The sequence below is a fragment of the Mobula hypostoma genome, chromosome 17, assembly GCF_963921235.1.
Source record: "Mobula hypostoma chromosome 17, sMobHyp1.1, whole genome shotgun sequence".
In the NCBI taxonomy this organism is placed as follows: domain Eukaryota; kingdom Metazoa; phylum Chordata; class Chondrichthyes; order Myliobatiformes; family Myliobatidae; genus Mobula; species Mobula hypostoma.
The window spans coordinates 57,993,626-58,019,820 of NC_086113.1; the positions used below are offsets into that span (position 1 = coordinate 57,993,626).

The 26,195-nt window shown below is 41.2% G+C and overlaps 1 protein-coding gene across 1 annotated transcript in view; it reads left to right on the forward strand.

Moving 5' to 3' along the window:
- The window catches only part of gfod1 (glucose-fructose oxidoreductase domain containing 1), an 86,046-nt gene extending 64,796 nt beyond the window's left edge, over nucleotides 1-21,250 (forward strand). The window contains exon 2 of the mRNA XM_063069953.1: nucleotides 19,296-21,250. Coding sequence (XP_062926023.1) covers nucleotides 19,296-20,215 — 920 coding nt within the window. The 3' untranslated portion in view covers nucleotides 20,216-21,250. The remainder of the gene's footprint in view (nucleotides 1-19,295) is intronic.
- The last annotated feature ends 4,945 nt before the right edge of the window (nucleotides 21,251-26,195 follow it).

Below are 26,195 nucleotides of genomic sequence, written 5' to 3' on the forward strand. Positions count from 1 at the left end.
CCAGTCAAAGAGTAACTCATTTGGGCTTTGAAGAAACAGTCTGGGTGTTTTTATAATATTTCACCTGGAAACTCAGCACTCAAAGAATATCTTACTTGGTTAACACTGCATGTTATATGAGCCATACCTAGGTGCTGAAGTCTGAAGACACGATGTTCTGATCCGTGGTATGTGATCTTTGAGTAGGATGCATGCCTTCAATGTATCATTTGAGGTTTAAGTCCTGCCAGCTGCTTTATTGATGAGCGCATCAGTTCATTCACAGCTAACACCCTGTGAAGGTAGTAAGAATGGGTAAATCATGATGTCAATTTGCTTGGTACAGTTACTGCTGCTTTTGATCATGCCTTGCCAATAATGTGTCATCATGAGGAAGGATTGCTCTTCTTTTAGCTGGAGAGTAGTTGCCAGAGGAATTATGTGACTTGGCATTCCAGATTTCTTCATGGTGCGGGACCCACTGACTGTAAACTGACTAGTTTGCAGGCAGTATTTTGTATCTGTCATGTCTGATTGGGATTCCATCTTCTCAATGAGTGCTACTTGATCAGGATTATCAATGATATTCAGCAATGTTAGTTGCTATTTGATTTTACCAGTCTGTTGTGATGAGTGCACTCTTCTTTGTGGCTTTATGTTGGGAGAGCAGCATTGGTGCTGGTGGGGCAAAAAGACTAAGTGAAAAGGCTGGCTCCATCCTTGGCTACAACCCAGAGTCTTTGAGTTAACGGTGGAGAGCAGGTCACTAAGCAAATCGTCATCCATTATGGACAATCTGGCACATCCTCTCCATGACTACTGAACAGGCAGTGGAGCCCCTTTTCGAAGAGACTCATTCAGCTCTGCTGTCACAAGGATCGTTACAGAAAACCTTTCCTACCAAGTACAATAAGCATATACAACAGTTCACCTCTGTGAGACAGGAGACCACACATCGTAGTACAGTAGTCTGTTTTATTATTTCGTACATTATTATTGCACATTGGTAAATTATTATTGCGTATATTATTCTGTACTTTATTATTAGTTAAGTCTGCACACTGCTAAGAGTGTTTTTAAATGTTGCTGCCGTAACGAGAGAATTTCCCACTGAGGATCAATAACGTATTTATTATTATTATTATTTCTGCTGGGCTTTGCTATGCTTCTGATGTTAGGAACTTTAGTACTAGAGGTATTAAAGGGCTACTAAATTCTACAGGCAGTGTGTGGTGAATACCTATGGGCATTGACCAGATTTTAAGGCTCCTGCACAAACTTGTTACACTCAGGCATGGAGTTTTCCTCCCTGAGTGACTGGGCAAATAAGCAGAGGACATGAAAAGATAGATAGGCTGTTGGGATCAGCAGGGGAAAGGCTCTCAACACAAACTGACATCTGCCCAGGGTGTTCAAGAATTCTCCACCTGAACCTCAGCTGGACATCTGTGCCTCAGCAGAGCTGCCTTCACTGAAGTCTGCCAACTGTTGCAGCAACATCAAAACAAGGAAAGTATTGCCAGGAATTGCCAAGGTAATTGCACTATGAATTTTTCATGCAATGGGTTACTTTCAGGCTGCTCAAAGGGAGGACACCGATGCACGGCATTATGAGAGCAGACTATATTTTATTGTCTCTTGTCAGGCACATTGAATAGAATGTAGAACAGTACAGTATAGAACAGGCTTTTCAGCCCATGGTGTTGTACCAAACTAACTGAAACCTAATCCCTTCTGCCTGCACGTGGTCCATTTCCTCTTTTCTCTGCACATTTATGTGCTTGTCTAAGAACCTCTTGAAATCCTCTATTGTATTTGCCTCCACCACCACCCCCAGGAAATTGCCCCACACCTTTCCTTTGAACTTACTCTGCCTCACCTTAAATGCATGGCCTCTAGTTACTTTGACCCTGGGGGAAAGTTTCTAGCTGTCTACTATAACTATGCATCTCATAATTTTTAAAATTTCTATCAGGAAAAGCAATCTGAAGATGATTATTGAGCACTGTCCCATTTTGGGGAAGTTACATACTTGGACTAGTGGTAATGAAAATCCCACTGGAAAATTGAAAGTTTCCTTTTGGATGCCTTGAGCCTTGGAGATGTGGGCAAGTGTGGGCCTTTCTCTGGGCTAAGTCTATTTTCAGCTGTACAGGAGGGTTGTGCTTTACACAGCCTCAGTCGTATCCTGGACTAACATACTGGCAGCCTCAGTTATCTGTTGTAAGGCTGGGCTGCTGTGGGACTCTGCTCACAGTGATCCTACCCCCTGTGTTAGCAGCATGAACAATGTTACTCTTCAGGGGAGAATTCTGAGCATCCACTGCAGCACACAGATGTCAGGTGATTGTTGCTTTGTGGCTCAATACTTCCCAAAGGTGGAGTTAATGGGGCCCCAATGTCTGCCATAGCCCGTCAGACTTCATTGTACACACACCCTTTGGTGCACCTCCCAATGCATTTGGTAATTCATTGAGTAGAACTGTTACCTTTCTGCTTTAGTCTCACAATGAGCTAATGTGAGTCATCTGTCCTTGAGTTGATGTGTGGCTTGCCCACTGTGAAATTAGCATCAGCACCACTCTTGTCCCTTGGCTTTTTTGCAGGGCACAAAACCCAGTGTTTCAACTAGATTACATGCAGTATTACTGTGTGAGCTACTGGTTGTAGAGTCATAGAGAAGTACAGCAAAGAAACAGGATCCTCGGCCCATCTACGTTCTGAATCATCTAAACTGCCTACTCCCATGTCATTTGCACTGCGACCATATCCCTCCATACCCCTAGCATCCATGTACCTATTCAAACTTTTCTTAAACTTCAAAATTGAGCTTGCATGTACCTTTTGCGCTGGCAGTTTGTTCCACACTCTCATAACCATCTGAGTGAAGAAGTTTTCCTTCATCTTCCCCTTCAACTTTTCACCTTTCACACTTAACCCATGATCTCTAGTTGTCATCCCGCCCAATCTCTGTGGAAAAAGCTTGATTGCATTTACCCTATCGATACCCTCATAATTTTCTGCTTTTCAATGAATAAAGTCCTAAAGACTCCCTTCAGTCCTCGTGATTCATCAGGCTAGTTCCTGGAATTAGACCATTGCCCTACCAAATGAGGCTATACAGACTGAGCCTGAATCCTTTTGAATTTAGAAGAAGAATAAGTAACCTTATTAAGATCCAGAGCATTCATGATAAGGATTGATGTTAAAATGCTTTCAGTAGTGGCAGAGTCTCTAACAAGGGGACGTAATTACAAGAGGCCAGCCATTCAAAATGTCTCCAGAGCATTATGGAGGTTCGATCATTAAGGTGGAGCTGGGTACATTTTTGAAAGATAGGGGAATTGAATCATTTGGAACTGACACAGAAGGGAATTGAAGGCAGTATTGATCAGCCATGATCATATTGAATAACAGAGCAAGCCTGAAAGAGGTGCAGTTGACGTTTCAGGCCGAGACCCTTCGTCAGGACAAGTTCTGACGAAGGGTCTCGGCCTGAAACATCGACTGCACCTCTTCCTACAGATGCTGCTTGGCCTGCTGCGTTCACCAGCAACTTTGATGTATGTTGCTTGAATTTCCAGCATCTGCAGAATTCCTGTTGCAAGCCTGAAAGGTTTGGTGGTCTTTCACTTATTTTTTATTTATTGAGATACAGTGCAGAATAGGCCCTTCCGGCCCTTTGAGCTGCATTGCCCAGCAATCCCCTGATTTAACCCTAGCCTAATCATGGGACAGTTTACAATGACTAATTAACCTACCAACTAGCATATCTTTGGACTATGAGAGGAGACCGGAGCACCTGGAGGAAACCCACACGGTCATGGAGAGAACGTACAAACTCCTTCCAGGCAGTGTGTGAATTGAACCCGGGTCACCTATACTGTAAAGCGTTGTGCTAACACTATGCTACTGTGCCACCGCGCCCCCCCCCCCCGGCTCCTATTTTCTTGCTCTGGAGCTGATGCTGTTTTACGCCCACCTAGTTATTAGATATCTGAAAGAAGTCCTGGATATCTGAAAGAAGCATGAGGTGAGAGGAAGGATGGAAACTGAGAACTGTGTACTTCCCCCATCTGCAGCTTGATATTCAGAAGACATTGTGAGATGAAGGTGAAATGAATTTATAAGGATTAGGCCATTGTTGCTCACTATCACTTCAGCCCACTACCTCAATAATAGGACCTTGCTCCAATTTGCCTACTGGAACTACAGGTTCACAGCAGATGCCATATCATTGGCTCATCACTCAACCCTGGCACATCTGGACCACAAAAATGCATACACCAGGATGCTCTTTATCGACTACAGCTCAGCATTCAACAATTATTATCCCCTCAAATCTAATCAATAAGCTTCAAGACCTTGGACTCAATACCTCCTTGTGAAATTCGATCCTCGATTTTCTCACTTGCAGACCCTAGTCAGTTCAGATTAGCAACGATATCTCCTCCATAATATCCATCAGCACCGATGCACCACAAGGCTCTATGTTCAGCCGCCTGTCCTACTCACTTTATACTTATGTCTGTGTGGCTAAGCACAGCTCCAGTGCCATGTTTAAGTTTTCTGATGACACCAATGTTGTTGGCTGAGTCAAAGGTGGTGATGAAACACCATATAGGAGGGAGATTGAAAATCTGGCTGAGTGGTGTCATAACAGTAACCAGTCACTCAATGTCAACAAGACCAAGGAGGATGATATTAGGCTTTAAGAGGAGGAAACCGGAGGTCCATGAGCCAATACTCGTCGGAGGATCAGAGATAGAGAGTGTAGAGTATTAATATTTCAGTAATATTGTAACTATATTGTTTCATTAAGCATTTTTTGTGTACATAATTCATTCTGAGTTATATATAAGAAGTATGTGACTGGTGTACATCATATTATACCACAACATCATATTTGTGCGCCTCACTGATGTAACTATGTACATGAATATCCCTGGGCTCCTGTGATTTTCTTTCAGTTAATTTCTGGAGATACAAAACATAACAGAGGTGAGGCAAGTTTCAAAACAAACCTGAAATGACTACATACCAGTTGCTGTGTAGCATGTATTTCTTTGGAAGGGAAAAAGACAATAGAATTCAAAAAAGAAGGCAGAAAATGGATGAAATTCACAGGTTCATAAACAGTGAGTACAGGGTAATAATAAATACTGTAAATAGAAATCAGAAATGGCTGGCTATATCAAAAAGATAGACATGGATACAACAGATAACTGGATGATGCACACTGAAAAAATTGAGCAGTATCATGAAGGGAATTAAATAGCCGATGAGAAATGAGTGCCAGTTTTGCTGAGTGCAATTGGTAGAAAAGCATACAGTTTACTTAGATGTTTAACTACTCTAATCTAACCAGCTGAAATGAGCTTGGCTGATATCGTGAATTTAATGCGGGAACATTTAGAACCAAAACCATTGTTGATTGTAGAACCCTTTAGATTTCATAAGTGGAATCAAAATGAAGGGGAGTCCATTTCAGCTTACATGTCTTAAATGAAGAGACTGTCTGAGCATTGTCAGTTTAGTAATGGGCTTAATGATGTTCTGAATGATAATTTAGATTGTGGAATCTAGCAAGAAAGCATTCAAAAACAGCTCCTAACTGAAGCACAACTTGCATTTAAAAAAGAAGTTGAAATCACAGTATCAATGGAAACAGCAGCAAGAGATGCAATTGAGTTGCAGTCAGGAATGAAAGTGAGTGTAAACAAAATTGAAACATCTAAACTTAAATTTGCCTGAACGAACAAATTGTCTTACTGTTGTGACAGAGTCTGACATATACCAGACCAATGCAGGTTTAAAGGCGAAACTTGCAAGAAAATGCAACTAAGAAGGACACATAGAAAGAGCATGAGGGCCAGATGAACATAAATGGTCTACAATGGGAAACAAAAAAGATAAAAAGTCAAGTTGCAGTTTGAAAAAGAGCACTAATCAGCATGCTGTTGATGAAAAATTTGTTAATGATGAGAGTGACACAGAACTGGGTAGCCTTGATAATTTACGAGGTGAAAACTAATAATAAACAAGTAACATGGCTTACACTAGAAATAAATATCAAATTAATTAAAATGGAATTGGACACTGGTTTGGTTGTTTCTGTCATTCTACAAAATGAATTTGAATGGCATTTCAAAGGTACTGAACTGAATCCTGCAGATATCCAATTAAGAACTTACACTGGAGAAAAGATAACTACTGTTGGAATGACATTCATAACTGTGAAATACAACCACCAACAAGCCACATTGGGCTTGTTGGGGCCATGATTGGCTGAGACAACTACAACTTGATCAGAGATCCAACCACTGCTACATGCTACCTCCTCTGCAATAAAGCCAACTGAAAATGAATTAAGAGAGTTACTGGATAATGTCATAGCAGTGTTCAAGGATGGCATTGGAAAACTCAAACATATCAAGGATAAAATAGGGTTAAATAAAAATGCTGCACCCAAGTTTTACAAAGGCCACCTGTTTCCTTATACTATCCATGATAACGTGGCCAGTGAGCTAGATTGCATGGAGACTGAAGGAATTCTTTCCAAGGCTGGGTGGTGACACTGGGCAACAGCATTAGTCCCAATAGCCACAACATCTCAAGTCTGCATGGCCACTCAAACTGGTTAGAGTGTCTAGCAGAAAATTCCAGTTCCCCATTTTTACCAATGCCAGGATGAACTTGCCCTTGACAGGGGTTGCTTTGTGTGGGGATTGAGAGTTACTGTACCATCCACACTGACAGCTAAAGTGTTGGAGGAGCTACATGCTGGTCATGTAAGTGTAGTCAAAATTAAAGCATTGGCTCTTAGGCTTGCCTGATGGCCTGGGGTAGACCAACGGATTGAGCAGCTTGCCGTGACCTGTTTGGGATGCCAACACATCCAGAAGATGCAAAGAGTAGAGCCTTTCCAACCATGAAAATATCCTGCATTTTCCTGGCAGAAGATTCATGTAGTTTTTGCTGGGTCATTCATGGGCACAATTTTTTCTAGTAGTGGATGTAGTTACAAAGTGGCCAGAAATGTTTCCAATAGCCTCCACTACAGCCTTGCAAACTGTTGATGAGTGGAGAAGCCTCTTCTCAAGGATTGGTGTTCCAGAACACTGTCAGTGACAATGGACTGCGTTTTGTTGCTCAACTGTTTCAGTCATTCCTGAAAATGAATGGAATAAGACATATTACATTTGCACTATACCACCCAGCTACAAATGGCGTGGCGGTGTTAGTTCAGAGTCTAAAGAACGCACTACACTGACATTGAATCAAAAAATCGCCAATTTCCTCCTTGCATATCACAATGCAGCCCACTCCACAACCAACATCTCACTAACTATGCTGTTCCTGTGTCATCCCTAGAGCTCACACTTGATCTCCTCAAACCCAATCTCAGAAGGGGTAAGCAGAACAAACAGCTGAGACAAATTGAGGGCTCCTCAAACAAGGAGATTCAATGTTACAATGCTGGACAAGCAGTCCCAGTGAGGGATTACAGTGGTGATCAAAAGTAGGAATTTGGAAAGATTAAGGACAGAACTACATCACTCTCCTAAACAGTGGAGATTGTGTCTGAAGATGATATATCGATCAGTTCAGGAGAGCAGAGTCAATTGTGAGAGAAGAAAGGTATTCAGAGCTCTCAGAAACACTTCCTGCAGACCCGGAGTCAACTTCAGCAACCACCACGGAGGAGGCCCCAGAACCTGAGATTGTTTCATAGCCACAAGTCTCACCTGCCAAGCGAAGTGACCACCCTTTTCAGGAAGATATTAACCCACAAGAATAAGAAATCCTCTGCAGTGATTAAATCTTTAGGCCTGAATGGGGACAATTTAAAATTTACTATGCTGTAGATTCGCATATAGTAATTGTATTGTATAGTATTGTGTGTGTGTGTGTGTGTGTGTGTGTATACAGTATATAGATGACCAGAGAGCAATACATTACATTATTTGAGTTGAGGTGCATTCTATACTGAGTTGGAATTTATATAGCTAAGCAGGGAGGATGTATTTAATATTTCAGTAATATTTGAGTAATATTGATTATGTATTCTTGTTTGTTTACATGTCGAAGCTGCACCCTCTCTAACATGCTGGTAGAGAGAGTTTTATTTGGGTTTTCTTTAGCGCTGGAAATGGTTACATCCCGACACGTGGGACAGAAGCAAGGTCGCATTGTGTATTTCACAGACTAGCAAATTCCGGTTGGCTCAGCGAACAGAGCGGCAGACACCCCTGCTGAAATCCGGAGGAAAACACACAGAGGGGGATCACAAAGCCGAGGAAAGAGGACTGGGTCGAGAAAACAGAGATTTTTGGAGAAGAGGAGTTTGGTGGGTAATACCATTCCGGCTGACCGGAAGTACTACACTGAGAGCGGTAAGCGTAAAGGAGTTTCGTGCTTACTGATCTGGTTAACAACGGATGGTGCAATCTGGAGTATATTACGATCGAGGAACATGTTTGCAGACTGGATACTGAACTTTTTACTGTTGGACTTCGGCCACATTCCACTGTGATACAACACTGGCAAATCTCCCCTCATTCTTCTACGCTCCAGGGAATAAAGTCCTAACCTATTCAACTTTTCTCTGTAACTGAGTTTCTCAAGTCCCGGCAACATCCTTGTAAACCTTATTATTATTATTATTTGTATTTGCGCAGTTTGTTGGCTTTTGCACATTGCTTGTTTTTCTGTTCTGTTGTGTGCGGTGTTTCATTGATTCTACGATGTTTCTTAGAGTTACTGAGTATGCTCTCAAGAAAACAAATCTCAGGGATGTATATAGTGACATATGTGTATTTTCATAATAAATTTACTTTGAACTTTAAGCTTTAGTGATCTGTGATCAGACTGAGAGGCATTTAATGGTACATCCAGTGTGTTTAGCTTGCATGCTAGATGGATTTTACTGTTCATCCAATATGACATTTTCATTCTTTCATCCTGATAACTTCTCTTGAGTTATCAAATAAATACGTAAAATTATTGAGCTTCGAGTCGGTTAATGATAAATTGAAGTTGGAACCTTTCACCTACACTCAGAGATTGTGAAGGAAGTGAAACACATAAAGTGGAAAGGGGGAGAAGAACAGTCGAGAAAGATTACTTCTGTATTCTAATTGTGTTTTCTTGTACAAGTAGTGTATAATTTATGTTTTTCTTGTGAATGATGCTATGTGCCTTGTGATACTGCTGTAATAAAAGTTTTTATGTTGCAACTGTGTATACATGATTGCCGGCTGGTGGCATAGTGGCATCAGCACTGGACTTCGGAGCAAAGGCTTCCGAGTTCGAGTCTAGCCGGCTCCCTTGCACGCTTTCCATCCGTGCTGGGTTGAGCATCGAGCTAGCAACTCGGCCTCATAAAAATAAGAAAGCCCGCTAAAAAAATGCCGTCATGACGGCATTCCGATGACTCCACTTGGAGTTATGGGCTTTCTTCTTCTTCTTCTGTATACATGCATTTGTGCACAGGATAACAGACTTGATTTTGAAGAACTCCAGTGGCTGCCCACCACGGCCTCATTCTGTTTCTGGTATTATTTTCTCATTAAAGGATGTACAGTCAGTGGCCACTTTATTAGGTACACCTGCTCCTTAATGCAAATGTCTAATAAACCAATCATGTGGCAGCAACTCAATGCATAAAACCATGCAGATGTGGCTAAGAGTTTCAGTTGTTCTTCAGACTAAACATCAGAATGAGGAAGAAATGTGATCTAAGAACTTTGGCAATGAAAAGATTGTTGGTGCCAAATGGGGTGGCTTGAGTATCTCAGAAACTACTGATCTCCTGGGATTTTCATGCATAATAGTCTCCAGAACTTGTAAAGTTATTCTAGAATTTACAAGAATAATTCTATGCCTGTCTGAAAAATAACAAAGCCTCTGTTTCTACTGCTTTTTAAAGGAGAAAATTCCAATGACCCATAACTTTGAAAGAAAAAAATACCTCACCTGTTTCCTAAATGGAAGGGCCCTTATTTTAAATGGTAACTGTAGTTGTAGATTCCCCCAGCAGAGGAATTAACTGTCAAAACCCCACAGGATCTTACATATTTAAATCAAGTCACCTCCTCACCTCCCCTCCTCCCTTCTTCTAATTTCTAGAAGATGCAAGCCTTGTCTGTCTAACCTTTTCTCAGAATGCAGCTCATCCAGTGCAGGTTGTCAGTGAATCAGGAAGAGTGTTTGGCAGGAAGCAGATATATAGCTGGAAATACCAGCAGGTCAAAAGTTTGACCTAGTTCTGCTACCTTCCAGATTTTAGTCTAAACATGTCAATGGGAACCCCATTGGAAAGGCATTGGATTATACACATTAAATGCTATAGGGATGCACTTGATCGTAGTTTGTTGAATCTGTAGTGGCACAGATATGGAAATGGTTGCTTTGCATTGAGTGTTTATTTTTCCATTGTCAAAATGTTCTTAAAAGGAATTCTTCTGCCACCATTGCAGAATTATGTTTGTTAATGAGCATGTGGCCTTTTAGATTGCGTGAATTGAGAAGCCAGGATTAATTGTAAACAGTGGGAATTGGACAAAGCACAGGAAGATGCCTGGTTTATGTTGTGATGGGGGAGTAGAAAAAGGGGATTACTAACTAGCTTTATATACTAATTAGCTTGAGCAAGTCCCTTGCATCTCTTGGAGTAATGTCCAATGTTATTTCATTGCTTAGTTTCAATCCTGAGAGCATTTAACATGTTTAATTTAACAACCTGCTTTTACCAAAGGCTTTTAGCCAGATCTACTGTGGCAAAAGTCTGGAAGTTTCCACGCTTGCATCAGGCTTTTGACCTGCTGACTTTGCTAGCTATTTAAACCAACTTCCTCAGGGTAGAATGCCCTTCCTCTTAATATAGTGTTTTGATACCTGGTAAATACCTTCCCCTGCCTTCTGTCATTCAACTGCCCTGATCCATATTGCAAGTTCACAAATAGCACTATTGTATTGCAAGGTGAGAGAAAATATGCTCATGTCACCCTGCCTAAGGCAGTAGAAATCAATACTGCAGTTCCAAGGATTTCTCACCTTCATCAGTTTGGATTACAAGAACAATATGATATGTTGCAGCCAGAAAAACATAAAATGAGTAAGTGCTTTCTTAGCCAGGTTGCACATCAGTGTTTCTCTGACACAGACTGCATTCCCCCAGTTACAGCACCTAATTTAATACTTGACTGCAGTCTGCCAAGTCCTGCTTTACACTTGTGTTCGTTTTCGAGGTGAATCCCAAGATGGTTTGACGCACACTGCTCTAGATATGCCTTTCATTTTCCCAGATGTGGTGTGTTGAATTATTAGCAGCCCATGCATTCAACCAATATAAACTTAGCAATCATCTGGTTTGAATGAGAGCAGATAGTAACATTCCATTCAGAATTCTGTACAACTAACAGACATAGAAATATTATAAATTTAGATATTTATCTTTTATCATGTTAAACACTATATTGTCGCTAGTGAGAGTACTTACTAACTTGGACTATTAGCTCCCAGTGAACCATAGGTTATTAACGACCTCCTGTCTCCATTGTCCTCTGAAGTTTATGGTATGGTTGGAGTTCATCAACACTTCTGCAATCCATTGCATTCACTGTACAGGGGATTGGTCTGTACAGCTTCACCAGAGCCCCATTGGCTGGCCTTACCCATTTCCACCTCTCATGACGGGGACGTAGGGTTGGACTTTGAGTGGCACTAGTGAGAATGATGAAGGATAATAATAGGTAGATCATATTCCCTGTCTTTTAGCTGTCTAGAAAATTGTTCTCACAAAACTGAAACAAAATGTTGATGCTGAGCAGTTGAAAACAAGCTTCAGTCAGTGAAGAGTGAATAGCACTGACTTTTGGCTTTCCTGGTATTGGGCAACACTTTGTTGCCCTGATTTTGCAGAAAGTGATTGTCAGTGCTACAAATATGGTCCAGGATATACAGTACTGTACAAAAGTCTTAGGCCCATACAGTATGATCTTTAACCTCACTACTCAAACAAAAGACAGTTGTTTGTTTACCTGCAGAACAGCCAGTTTTTCTGCTCCTGAAGCTCATCATCATTATCATATGCCGTGTCATATACTGTGGGCGATCATGGTGTATAACCATAATTGTTCTTGGCAGATTCTACAGAAGTGATTTGCCATTGCCTTCTTCCGGGCAGTATCTTTACAAGATGAGTGACTCCACCCATTGTCAATACTCTTCATAGATTGTCTGCCTGATGTTCTGAACCTATTCTTTTTAATAGACCAACAACCTAACTGCCTCTCTTACTCCGCACATTGCTCACACTTAAGACCAAGGCTTTCAACTTAATGGTTTCCTGATCCCAATGTTTTCAGATGGAGATATAACCAAACAGATGAAATTTCCAATGTGGTTTATGAGAGGCAAGTAAATCTTCAGCAACAAAATCTGAGGACCTGCGACAGATCAAACAATTGCTGTCAAAGGCCTTTCCAAACCTGTTCTTTAATGCGGTTGATGACCAAAGACAAAAACAAACATCTGAGTTTGATTTAAATAATTAAAACACAGTGGTGGGTGGGTGGGGTGTGGTGGTGATGGGACTAGGAAATTGAGTAAAGTGAGGAATGGGGTGGGATCAGTGAAATGTATTTAGTGATCAGAATCAGGATCCTGGAAGATAGACAACACCCAGATTTCAGCAGATGGTTTGGTGACAGATGAGAACCTTCTGAGTTTGACAAAGTTTTGAAACCACATTTCCTTAGCATTTAGCGGCTGTTTCAGCAGAGAAAGTAAAGAGAACCAGATTCAGTGGACATGAAAGTTGTCTACCGGTACAAAGTACTGAGGATTCATAGGTGCCCAAAGAAGCAGAGGAAGTCCCCAGTTTGAGAAGGTACCCCATCCGTTGCCTGGTCAGACTTGTGCAGATGCAAGATCCTTGCCATCAACCTGACAGAAGAACTGTTGTGGTCACTATTGGTACATGAGATCTCACTTACTGAAATTCATTAAGCATTCACTATGCTTTTTTCTGGAGAGGTCTGGAGATTGGATGCATGGAAGTGGATTCATAATTAGAATGATCTCACCAGAAGTACTTTCCAAACTTCCTGCTGGCTTGAATAAGGAACTCATCGAATCCTCCTGATTTCTGTATGGCATATTATAATGTGGACATGTTAGCTAGCACAGGGGAATAAGGGGAGAACTTCCACTCTGACTTGGACTTCATTCTCTAATAGACTTTTACAAGTGGTGGACTCATCCAGATGAAAGATGGTGATTGGAAAGGAATGATGGGAGGAAGTAGCCACAAAAAAATCTATCTCTTCCCAGACACAAGGAATTCTGCAGATGCTGGAAAGTCAAGCAACACACATCAAAGTTGCTGGTGAACGCAGCAGGCCAGGCAGCATCTCTAGGAAGAGGTACAGTGGACGTTTCAGGCTGAGACCCTTCGTCAGGACTAACTGAAGGAAGAGCTAGTAAGAGATTTGAAAGTGGGAGGGGGAGGGGGAGATCCAAAATGATAGGAGAAGACAGAAGGGGAAGGGATGGAGCCAAGAGCTGGATGGGTGATTGGCAAAAGGGATATGAGAGGATCATGGGACAGGAGGCCCAGAGAGAAGGAAAAGGGGGAGGGGGGGAAAAACCCAGAGGATGGGCAAGGGGTATAGTCAGAGGGACAGAGGGAGAAAAAGGAGAGAGAGAGAAAAAATGTGTGTATAAAAATAAATAACGGATGGGGTACGAGGGGGAGGTGGGGCATTAGCGGAAGTTAGAGAAGTCAATGTTCATGCCATCAGGTTGGAGGCTACCCAGACGGAATAGAAGGTGTTGTTCCTCCAACCTGAGTGTGGCTTCACCTTTACAGTAGAGGAGGCCGTGGATAGACATATCAGAGTGGGAATGGGATGTGGAATTAAAATGTGTGGCCACTGGGAGATCCTGCTTTCTCTGGCGGACAGAGCGTAGGTGTTCAGCAAAACGATCTCCCAGTCTGCGTCGGGTCTCGCCAATATATAGAAGGCCACATGGGCCTCCTGTCCCATGATCCTCTCATATCCCTTTTGCCAATCACCTGTCCAGCTCTTGGCTCCATCCCTCCCCCTCCTGTCTTCTCCCATCATTTTGGATCTCCCCCTCCCCCTCCCACTTTCAAATCTCTTACTAGCTCTTCCTTCAGTTAGTCTTGACGAAAGGTCTCGGCCCGAAACGTCGACTGTACCTCTTCCTAGAGGTGCTGCCTGGCCTGCTGCGTTCACCAGCAACTCTGATGTGTGTTGCTAACTCTTCCCAGAGTTCAGTTCCACAAATACTGGTCTTTCAGAGAAAATAAAATGTGGGCTGCTTATAAATCAGCCAGCCAGTCTGATCATGGTAGTCACCAGTCAGGCTAATCATGGTAGTTACCAGCCAGTCTGATCATGATAGTTACCAGTAAGACTGGTTAAAATGATCCTCCTTCTACATGGCAAAAGTGGAACATAGCACCACCTATGGGCCTCTCTGTGCCTATGACCTTTGAGTTTTCAGTGTGTTTTCAAATGGAATATTGCATTTACCTCAGCCATTTTAAACATGTATATAGTTTTCAGCTATAAGTCAGATATTTACTTAAAATCTCCACTTTTGTACTTCACTGCTGACAGACATCAACTATGGAATCACCTTTGTTGGATCTGCCAATGTTACTTGATACCTGCTCTTTACGAAAATGATGATATTTCTTGTTTGCAGTAGCATGATTTTGTATAACATAATTCCGACTGGTGAAGGTGGCTAGAATAAGCCCTGTCTACAGATGGTTTCACCTGTGCAGTCAAACCCAGTGAAACCCAGATGGAGGGCTGTGACCTGAAGTGTGGACAGTTCATTTCCCTCCATAAATGCTGCTTGACCTATTGAATTCCTCCTAAATCTTATACGTTGCTCCTATAAAACCTGCTGCAATTTACCAGCAAGTTCCCTTCCTTATTTTCCCCTACAAGTATTGTTTCTTAAGAATGCTGTGGAAGCTGAAAGTTTTCTGCTTTTTTGTTTGTAATTAATATTCTCCCTTGTTCCACATCTGTGCTCTGGTATTTTATTGAAGTAGCGATTAGTGACGTGTGAGGCTGAGGTCATCAAGTTACCTGACTGGAGATCGGTATTTACCTTGCCTAACGTTCATCAGCATACTTAGCTGAGTAGCAGAAATCTCAGGCACATGCCTTGGCGAGAGAGAAAATGATGACTTTCAGAACAAGACCCCTCAATGTTCTTAGCTTATGTTGTAGACAAATTGGAATTGGTTAATTGACTACCTTGGAAATGTTCTGTTGATTAGAGAAACCTTGCATAGCGCTATTCCAGTACTTTAAGATTTCACTGTTTGGGGCAAAACTTTCCATAGGCTAGAGAAATTTCAATTAGAAGGCAAGATAGCTTAGATAATGTGTTTGTCTGTCATCCCAGCCCCAGGACACCTCTGCAGGTGTTCCTCAGGGAAGTTTCTTGTTCCCGATAATCCTCAGCTGCTTCATCTATGACCTTTATTCTATCATAATGTCAGAATTGGACATGTTTGCTGGTAATGCCCATGATAGGAAGGAGGCTTAGGAGAGGATGCAGAAGAGGTTTACCTGGATGCTGCCTGGAGTAGAGGGCAAGTGCTATAAGGAGAGGTTGGACAAACTAAGATTGTTTTCCCTGGAGTGTTGAAGGCTGAGTGGAGACCTCTGTTTATAAGATTATGAGAGGCATTGATAGAGTAGACAGCCAGTCTCTTTTTCCCAGGGTCAAAATATCTAAACTAGAAGACATTTTTTAAGGAAAGAGAGAGTTACTTCAATGGAGGTCTGCAGGGCAAGTTTTTTTTCGCACAGGGAGTGGCAGGTGGCAGGACTGGTGGTGGAAGCGGTCATAATGATGGTGTTATAGAGGTTTTTAGGAAGGCGAGGAATGGAAGGATATGGATCATGTACAGATAGAAAAAATTTAGTGTAATTTGGCACCATATTTGGTACAGACGTCAAAGTCTGAAGGAACTGCTCTTCTACGTTATAAGTTCTATGTTAACTTGGATCAAATTACAGATCATTTGTCTCAGTTGGAAATTGGCAAGTATGATGTTGTAGGAATAACAGAGACATGGCTGCAAGGGGACCAGGGCTGGGAAATGAATATTCAAGGGTATACGTCCTATCAAAAGGACAGACAGGTGGGCAGAGGGGGTGGAGTGGCTCTGTTGATGAGGAATGAAATTCAGTCCCTTGCGAAGGGTGACATAGAATCAGGAGATGTAGAGTCAGTATGGATAGAACTGAGGAATTGTAAGGGTAAAAAGACCCTGATGGGAGTTATCTACAGGCCCCCAAACAGCCTGGATATAGGGTGCAAGTTGAATCAGGAGTTAAAATTGGCATGTCGCAAAGGTAATGCTATGGTTGTTATGGGGGATTTCAGCATGCAGGTAGACTGGGAAAATCAGGTTGGTACTGCACCCCAAGAAAGGGAGTTTGTGGAGTGCCTCCGAAATGGATTCATAGAAACATAGAAACATAGAAAATAGGTGCAGGAGTAGGCCATTCGGCCCTTCGAGCCTGCACCGCCATTTATTATGATCATGGCTGATCATCCAACTCAGAACCCAGCCTTCCCTCCATACCCCCTGACCCCTGTAGCCACAAGGGCCATATCTAACTCCCTCTTAAACATAGACCCCTTGTTCTGGACCTCCCCAACATCGGGAACAATCTTCCCGCATCTAGCCTGTCCAATCCCTTTAGGATCTTATACGTTTCAATCAGATCCCCCCTCAATCTTCTAAATTCCAACGAGTACAAGCCCAGTTCATCCAGTCTTTCTTCATATGAAAGACCTGCCATCCCAGGAATCAATCTGGCTCTAAATTCTTAGAGCAGCTTGTACTGGAGCCTACCAGGGAGAAGGCAATTCTGGATCTAGTGTTGTGTAATGAAGCGGATTTGATAAGGGAACTCGAGCTAAAGGAGTTATTAGGAGATAGTGACCATAATATGATAAGTTTTAATCTACAATTTGAGAGGCAGAAAGGAAAATCAGAAGTGTCAGTATTACAGTTGAACGAAGGGGACTATGGAGCCATGAGGGAGGAGCTGCGAAATTTGACTGGAAAGACACCCTAGCAGGGATGACAGTGGAACAACAATGGCAGGTATTTCTGGGAATAATACAGAAGGTGCAGGATCAGTTCATTCCAAAGAGGAAGAAAGATCCTAAGGGGAGTAAGGGGCAACTGTGGATGACAAGGGAAGTCAAGGACAGTATAAAAATAAAAGAAAGGAAGTATAATATAGCAAGGATGAGTGGGAAGCCAGAGGATTGGGAAACTTTTAAAGAGCAACAGAAGATAACTAAAAAGGCAATACGGGGAGAAACGATGAGGTACGAAGGTAAGCTAGCCAAGAATATAAAGGAGGATAGTAAAAGCTTCTTTAGGTATGTGAAGAGGAAAAAATTAGTTAAGACCAAAGTTGGGCCCTTGAAGACAGAAACAGGTGAATTTATTATGGGGAACAAAGAAATGGCAGACAAGTTGAACAGGTACTTTGGATCTGTCTTCACTAGGGAAGACACAAACAATCTCCCAGATGTAATAGTGGCCAGAGGACCTAGGGTAATGGAGGAACTGAAGGAAATTCACGTTACGCAGAAAACGGTGTTGGATAAACTGATGGGACTGAAGGCTGATAAATCCCCAGGGCCTGATGGTCTGCATCCCAGGGTACTTAAGGAGGTGGCTCTAAAAATTGTGGATGCATTGGTAATCATTTTCCAATGTTCTATAGATTCAGGATCAGTTCCTGTGGATTGGAGAGTAGCTAATGTTATCCCACTTTTTAAGAAAGGAGGGAGACAGAAAACAGGGAATTATAGACCAGTTAGCCTGACATCAGTGGTGAGGAAGATGCTGGAGTCAATTATAAAAGATGAAATAGTGGCACATTTGGATTGCAGTAACTGGATTGGTCCGAGTCAGCATGGATTTACGAAGGGGAAATCATGCTTGACTAATCTTCTGGAATTTTTTGAGAATGTAACTATGAAAATGGACAAGGGAGAATTGGAGCACATGGTATTGGGGGTAGAGTACGGACATGGATAGAAAATTGGTTGACAGACAGGAAACAAAGAGTAGGGATTAACGGGGTCCTTTCAGAATGGCAGGCAGTGACTAGTGGGGTACCGCAAGGGTTGGTGCTGGGACCACAGCTATTTACAATATACATTAATGATTTAGCTGAAGGGATTGAAAGTAACATTAGCAAATTTGCAGATGACACAAAGCTGGGTGGCAGTGTGAAATGCGAGGAGGATGTTATGAGAATGCAGGGTGACTTGGACAGGCTGGGTGAGTGGGCAGGTGTATGGCAGATGCAGTTTAATGTGGATAAATGTGAAGTTATCCACTTTGGTGGCAAGAACAGGAAGGCAGATTACTATCTGAATGGTGTCAAGTTAGGAAGAGGGGAAGTACAATGAGATCTAGGTGTCCTTGTTCATCAGTCACTGAAAGTAAGCATGCAGGTACAGCAGGCAGTGAAGAAAGCTAATGGCATGTTTGCCTTCATAACAAGGGGAGTTGAGTATGGGAGCTTCTGCAGCTGTACAGGGCCCTGGGGAGACCACACCTGGAGTATTGTGTGCAGTTTTGGTCTCCAAAATTGAGGAAGGACATTCTTGCTATTGAGGGAGTGCAGCGTAGGTTCTCGAGGTTAATTCCCGGGATGGCAGGACTGTCATATGTTGAAAGATTGGAGTGACTGGGCTTGTATACACTGGAATTTAGAAGGATGAGAGGGGATCTGATTGAAACAAATAAGATTATTAAGGGACTGGACACGCTAGAGGCAGGAAACATGTTCCCGATGTTGGGGGAGTCCAGAACCAGAGACCACAGTTTAAGAATAAGGGGTAGGCCATTTAGAACAGAGTTGAGGAAAAACTTTTTCACCCAGAGAGTTGTGGATCTGCGAAATGCTCTGTCTCAGAAGGCAGTTGAGGCCAATTCTCTGGATGCTTTCAAGAAAGCGTTAGACAGAGCTCTTAAAGATAGTGGAGTCAAGGGATATGGGGAGAAGGCAGGAACGGGGTACTGATTGTGGGTGATCAGCCATGATCACAGTGAATGGTGATGCTGGCTCGAAGGGCCGAATGGCTTACTCCTGCACCTATTGTCTATTGTCTATTATAATTTCTGAGAAATTAGGTGTGTTTTTGAGGTGGCCACGCATGAGGCAAATGTATAAATTACTGCACACTAATATACTTTATTTTTCCTTTTGATTTAGGAATCGGGAAGAATGTCATCTGTGACAGAGCTGCAACTCCTCTGGATGCTTTTCAGATGATGTCAGCTGCACATTATTACCCCAAACTAATGAGTATCATGGGTAACGTTCTCCGTTTCCTTCCTGCTTTTGTTAAAATGAAGCAAATGATTCAAGAGGGTTATGTGGGGGACTTGATGATCTGTGAAGTCCAGGTTCATAGTGGAAGCCTTCTGGGTAAGAAGTACAACTGGAGCTGTGATGACCTAATGGGTGGTGGAGGACTACACTCAGTAGGAAGCTACATTATTGATCTTTTGACTTTTCTAACCAGCCAAAAGGCTGTCAAAGTCCACGGCTTCCTAAAAACCTTTGTGAAGCAGACAAAACACATCCGAGGGATTCGCCAGATCACCAGCGATGACTTCTGTACATTTCAGATGGTATTAGAAGCTGGCGTGTGCTGTACTGTAACACTGAATTTCAACGTTCCTGGAGATTTCAAGCAGGACATCATTGTGGTGGGATCCACTGGGAGATTGATAGTAAGCGGTAGTGATTTGTACGGACAGAAAAACAATGCCACTCAAAAGGAATTGATTCTGGAAGACTCGACTCCTTTAAGCAATGAATTGCTCCCAGAAAAAGCTTTCAGGGATTGCCCAATCCCATTCCTCAGGGGAACCATCATGATGGTTCAAGCTATTCGACAGGCATTCCAAGACCAAGAAGATCGTCGGACCTGGGACGGGAGACCACTAACTATGGCAGCAACATTTGAGGATTGTTTGTATGCATTGTCTGTGGTGGACACCATTAAAAAATCCAATGAAACTGGTGAATGGCAGAACATTGTGATCATGACAGAAGAACCCGAGATTAGCCCTGCATATCTGATCAGCGAGGCAATGCGTCGCAGTAGGATGTCCCTATTATACTAACTTTTAATTGCTTTACATAGCAAGTAGTTAGGGCTAAGGATGTTCAGGGAATCACTGGGTGAGCACGTTGATGCGATACTAATAGAATTTCCTGGTTTAAGTAACGTTGGCACATCTATAAAATGTATTTGCAATATGCCAAGTAAATTTAAAATGGTGTGTGTGGCAAGTATTATTGAAACAAACAAGTGCTGGTAACTATTGACGATCATCCCGACTTGGGTTATTGTAAACTTTTTAAAAGGAAATTGTTTTCTATTACATTTTGATATGTTGACTTCTGTTAGAGTTCATTATGTTAGGGAAAGGGGTGCATTTTATACTTTAGCATCCCAGAGCTTTGCAGAATTGCAGCAAGTGTCTTTGCACACAGAGTCTAATAATCCATGCCTGCTGTGATCCAGAAGCGTAGAACATCTTTGCAGAAATTCTTTACATACATTATGCTTGAACAAAGTTCTGTAGTAGAAGCACGGTACAGAAAATTACCCTGGCATTAGAAATTATATATTTTTTTACATTCTGCAACCAGAAGGCAGAGTTTACTATGCAATGTGTATGTAATATCAGTTGTTTTCACAATGGAGTGACATAAAGGAATTATTTGTAATGTGAAGCATATAGATTTCTTGGTGCCTGATTGTTGAATACACCACTGGAGCATGCTTGGCTGCAGGATGCTTAGCTGCCCTTTTAACAAGTGCATTTCAAGAGGACACCTAATGAAAATGATAACGTTTTAATTAAAAGCTGTTTTAAAGTAGTCATTTAAATAACCAATAGTGATACTGAAATTTGTCTGCTGTCGTGAGCATTACGCACGCAATGTGGTATGGTAATTACATTGGATGCTGCTTCTGAATTGTTATTACACCCCAACTTTGTTTGAAAATAACAAAAGATGGTTTTCCACCTCAGTATGTTTTACAATCTTGTGTAATAGTGTACTGGTTTGATACCTAAGGGAACACAAATTGAAATTTGGCATTCATTTTAAACCAGAATTTGAAATTAAAATGAAATGAATAGAAAGGTGCAACACACATCAAAGTTGCTGGTGAACGCAGCAGGCCAAGCAGCATCTATAGGAAGAGCCTCTTCCTATAGATGCTGCTTGGCCTGCTGCGTTCACCAGCAACTTTGATGTGTGTTGCTTGAATTTCCAGCATCTGCAGAATTCCTGTTTTTTGTGAATAGAAAGGTGACTGTGAAGCTATTGTAGTGTTGAAGGAACATGACATTGTCATGTTTTAAAGCTAATATGACCACTGACCCAAACCCTCCAAACTATTCTGATCCTGATGGCCTGCAAAAACTATTTGTAACCCAATCCTAAAATTTCCTGGTTCCCCAATCCAACTTGTGAGGTCCTGATTCACCCCTCCTTGCTGCGTTACCCCATTGTGACTGGGATATGTTTCCTTGCACATTAGTGGAGCCCATGAAGAAAGCTATCAAATTTTTGTCTTGTTGCACATCACCAAATGATTTCAAGCCTTTCCAGTGCCATTTATTTTCTAGGCTGCTAAATGCACTGTTGGTAGAAAATGCGGTTAATATGTTACCCCAGGCCACACTAATGTGATTACCTGTGATCTGACATATTCAGCATGCCACTCAGACAGTCAGAGGTGAGGAAAGCTTATTACCTATGAATGGAATTGGGAATGGAGAGTCAATCAATACCCGCCTTGCCTACAATGGTGGTGCTAGTGTGTCATTTATTTGCTGCATAACTTACTTTCTTCAATACAAATATCAATTGATGCTTGTATATCTAAACAAAAACTTTAAGTAGGCAAAGTTCACTCATGCAAGAGTTGTGCTAAAGCCTGGACAATGGGTGAACACTTCATTCTCTGCATCCAGGCTCAAAATTTATCTATCTACAATTTCTTTTGAAAGCCATCACATCCTAGAATAACATTTTCAAGATTTAAATGCTTAAGAATTTTATAAAGAACCTGTGAGCTTGAAGAGCAAAGGGGTAGTTACAGCATATGTTCCGTCTGTTAATCATCCCACAGTCAGTCCGATTATCTGGTCATTATTTGTCATCACAAATTGGCTACCATGACCACATTGAGTAACTTCAGAATTGGCTGAAAATTTTTTGAGACACCCTGGGGTTGTGACAGGAACTATGTAAGGTCAAGTATTTCAGTAACATGAAGTTCTGGTAAGCTGGGCTATTTAAACATTTTTTATTATATACTACAGATAACGCTAATAAAACAGTAATTCTTTTCATGATAGAAGGCACTTTTCTCCTTTTTATTGCCCTCTTTAGAGAAAGAAAAATTATATTTTCAAGAATTTAAAGGCAAGGGTGTTTGAAACAGGCAGGTGGAACCTGATTTGTATTTGAAACATGGTGTTATTGGTACAGTACACTGGAAAACATTGCCTTCTTTGCCTTCCTCAAACACGCCACTGTGATCGTCTAATGTGCTAAGATCCAAACCGAAGTCACACAGCTCTCTGTCTCCCCTATCCATTCATATTCTGGCAATGAGAAGGTGCAATCACAAGGGACTACACGGATAGGCACAAAAATGTGTTGAGCAGTCTGGCACTGAATATTCCTTTACAAATCCAATTGTGGGAATGAGAGTTCTGCAAAAAGTTTTGTTTAACTTTTGGCAAAAAAGCTAATTATAAATTACCTATGTGGGTCATGAAGACAGAAGCATAAAAATGCTTTGATTTTTTTTCCCTGAAAATATTTACTTCGAAATAAATTGGGTATTCAGATTAATTCCTGAATATTCTGCATTGAATTTGCTAGTGAGAAATCTTGCCAAATTCTAATAATTTTGTCCTGAATTAATAGCTATTTTTGCTCATTGGAGAAAATATTAGTTAGGAATATTACTGTAAAATACCTTTATTGATTAAAAAATTATTCAAAAATTATCTACTTTGGTCAACTTAAAGGTACATGCTGTGAAGTGCCAAAGGGAGCCATAAGGTAGTTGAGCTCTTTAGCTTTGTTGACTGGCTTTGGAGGTGTCATCTAATTTGTTTCTAGTAGTAAATTTATAATCAGTAAGAATAAGGAAGCAGGGTCCATTTCTATGCTGGAACGTTCTAATGATGACTGGAGGGCATTGGGGTATGTTTAAGTAAGTTTGGAACAGTTTCTATTGCAATATTACCGTATTTTTACATCAAAATGAATGTGTAAGATAATGCAGCTTTATACAATAAACTAATAAAGGTGATGACCTATACCCTATACCAAAATAAAGACTCCAAACAGTGCAGATGGACAGAACTACTCCCAAACCCTAATTATATTGCTTATCGATTAAAGTAGTATAAAAGTCAAAGATTTAAATATGGATTTGGTGATCGCAAGTTGAGGCTGACTCACATGCTATTCAAACAGCAATTTTCTAACTTGCGTCTGTACAATTTACAATTAAATCTATAACAAATTAAGAACAAATTAATGAAATGTGGACTCCGGTTAAATATAATGCTTGAATTCCATAAAACAGTTCTTGGCTGTGAATGAATGTACTCACTCAAAGAACTCGCTACATTTGTATTTGAAATTCAATGTTATTAATGATCAGATGAAAATTAATATTCATGACTAAATGCATTGATAATGTTTTTTGAAATGTTGCATTTATGAACAGAGGAGACGTTTGTGAAATCCCTATGTTATTTATGGTCATGTGTTTTTAGCATGAATATCTGTATATATGCAGGAAAGATATTTATCAAGGTTAAAAAAAATTAAGTAGAAAAGACTGTACAAAATTTATATTTTCTATATAATAGATGACAGACCAAAACATTCTTAGTATGTTAAATACTATTATTTAAAATATGCATAAAACAATGAGATTTTAAGATCCATTGTACTGTGAAAAGAGTTAAAAACACTGTATTGTTAGTTAAGATTAGTCTATGCATGTCTCTGTTGGACATAGCTTGTACTTTTTTGTTATGCTACCTAATTGTGCTTTCTGTCTGGGATTTCTGATATGTGCAGCTTATAATATGCAAATGATTCTGTTACTGTTTTTGCAGAGTGTCCTGGTGAGTTTTCTAATGACTCATGCCCTCATTTACATACATCCAAAGGAATATTGCTCACTGAAAAGATAATCAGAAACGGTATCATGTCTTTGAAGAGAATGCAATCTACTTTATTATAAATCTTTGTATGCTTAGGACACTAGAGCTTAGAAATTGGATCCATTACCACATGTTTTTCAGATGCAAAGTGATTTTACCAAGGATAGATGGTACTAGTAATCATTCTTGGGTGAATGCACTCTCAATGTAAAATATCTGTATTTTCCTGGCGCATTTAAATATGCCATAAGCAACACATCGCATTTTCTCTCTTATTGACCATTCCTGCTGTACACACTTAGAACATCTAGAAAATACATTCAGCTACTTTATTACATTTGAGTATTTTTTAAAGGGATACTCTGTGGGCATTAGGTAGACTGAACTCATTGAAGACTATCTCTCAAAGGCCACAGAATGTGCTTAAACTAACAGCAAATGCTTCCCCAGTTTGTACCTGCTGAGATATTCCACAGTTGCCTCACTGGCGACATTGCTGACTCTATTTGATCTTTTCTGCTGAAGCACGGCAAAGTCTAGCAATGCCAGCGGCTGTCACACAAATATTACTTATCTCTGCACAATTACTTATATTATTTCTCCCAAAATCAGAAATGTTTCCACACAAATAGTATGTTCAAGACTTTGTATCTCAAAAATGGTGTAAATATTGTAAATCAGAACATCTTCAGTAAAAGTACTGAAAATTACTACTGTCTTTCCAATTTAATGAAGTTTAGGATGTCTGATAATCTCATTGTCTCCCATTGGCTACAGGAAAGCTCCCCTATCCCTTGGAGTTACATGGAAACTTGGGCTGAAGTCAGACTGCCATCCATGGCTGGTGGTGAGGCATAGGTGAGGGTGCAAGCTGAGAGACAGTAGTGGGCAGTAACTCAGACCCTGCATGAGGGGAGTGCTCAGGTGACTGCAATATTATTCCAAATTAAAGACCCAGAACTATGGCAACTAACAGACCCTGTTGTTCCAAGTTTTTACCCTTGGAGTCAGCTCTTTGCCCAACTGGAGCAGGACTTGGCTCACGGTTGTGAAAGAGGTGAGAGGACGAGGCAACAGAGCTGTGATCTGTAAAAGAGAGACAAGTTCCTGGGTGTTATTTTTCTGTGGGAGAGTGATGTACACATGCATGGGATTTCCCTGCTCTATACAGCAGAGCAGTCTGATCACATATCTCTCTTCACAGAAAAACTCAGTGCTGTCATGTAGCATCCCTTCACTCCTGGGGAGCAATGAACTACTCATGGTTGGCATTGTACCCACTGAGAGCAGTAAGCCCCCTTTGAATAGCATGATGAAGGTAAACGAGGATGTTCAGCTGATTCCTGATGGTTTATTGCTGTTCCCTTACAGGTTTCAAGCAGGTCCTGTGTAGCTGAGTGGTGAAGCTGCATTGCAGCAGTCAATAGAACAATTAGATATGGTTGACATGCCAATGCAGTAGATGTAATTTAACTGTGTGTGCATTCAATAGAGTCTCTAAATGAGAGTGTACTATTCCTGTACTAGTGTACTAGGGCTTGTCTACACAAGACCACCACTGCCACCTCCTGCCATGTCTTTCTGATTTTTCTAATTTTTTTTGGAACCTGTGGCAGGGCTGGCACTTACTGCCAAGATTTCCAGCATCTGCAGATTTTCTCTGATTTTTGCTCATTGCCAATCCGTGATTTCCCCTTGACAAGGTGGTGATGACAACTGACCAGCTTGATTGGCCATTGCACTCAAGAGAGGATCATATGATGTGGATGTAGAGTCACGCACGACCTAGACCAGTAAAGATGGTAGATTTCCTTAGGTCATTGTCACTGAGTCCAGCAGCTATCCTTGTTCCAATTTTTAGTTGTTAACTAAATTTAAATTCCACAGC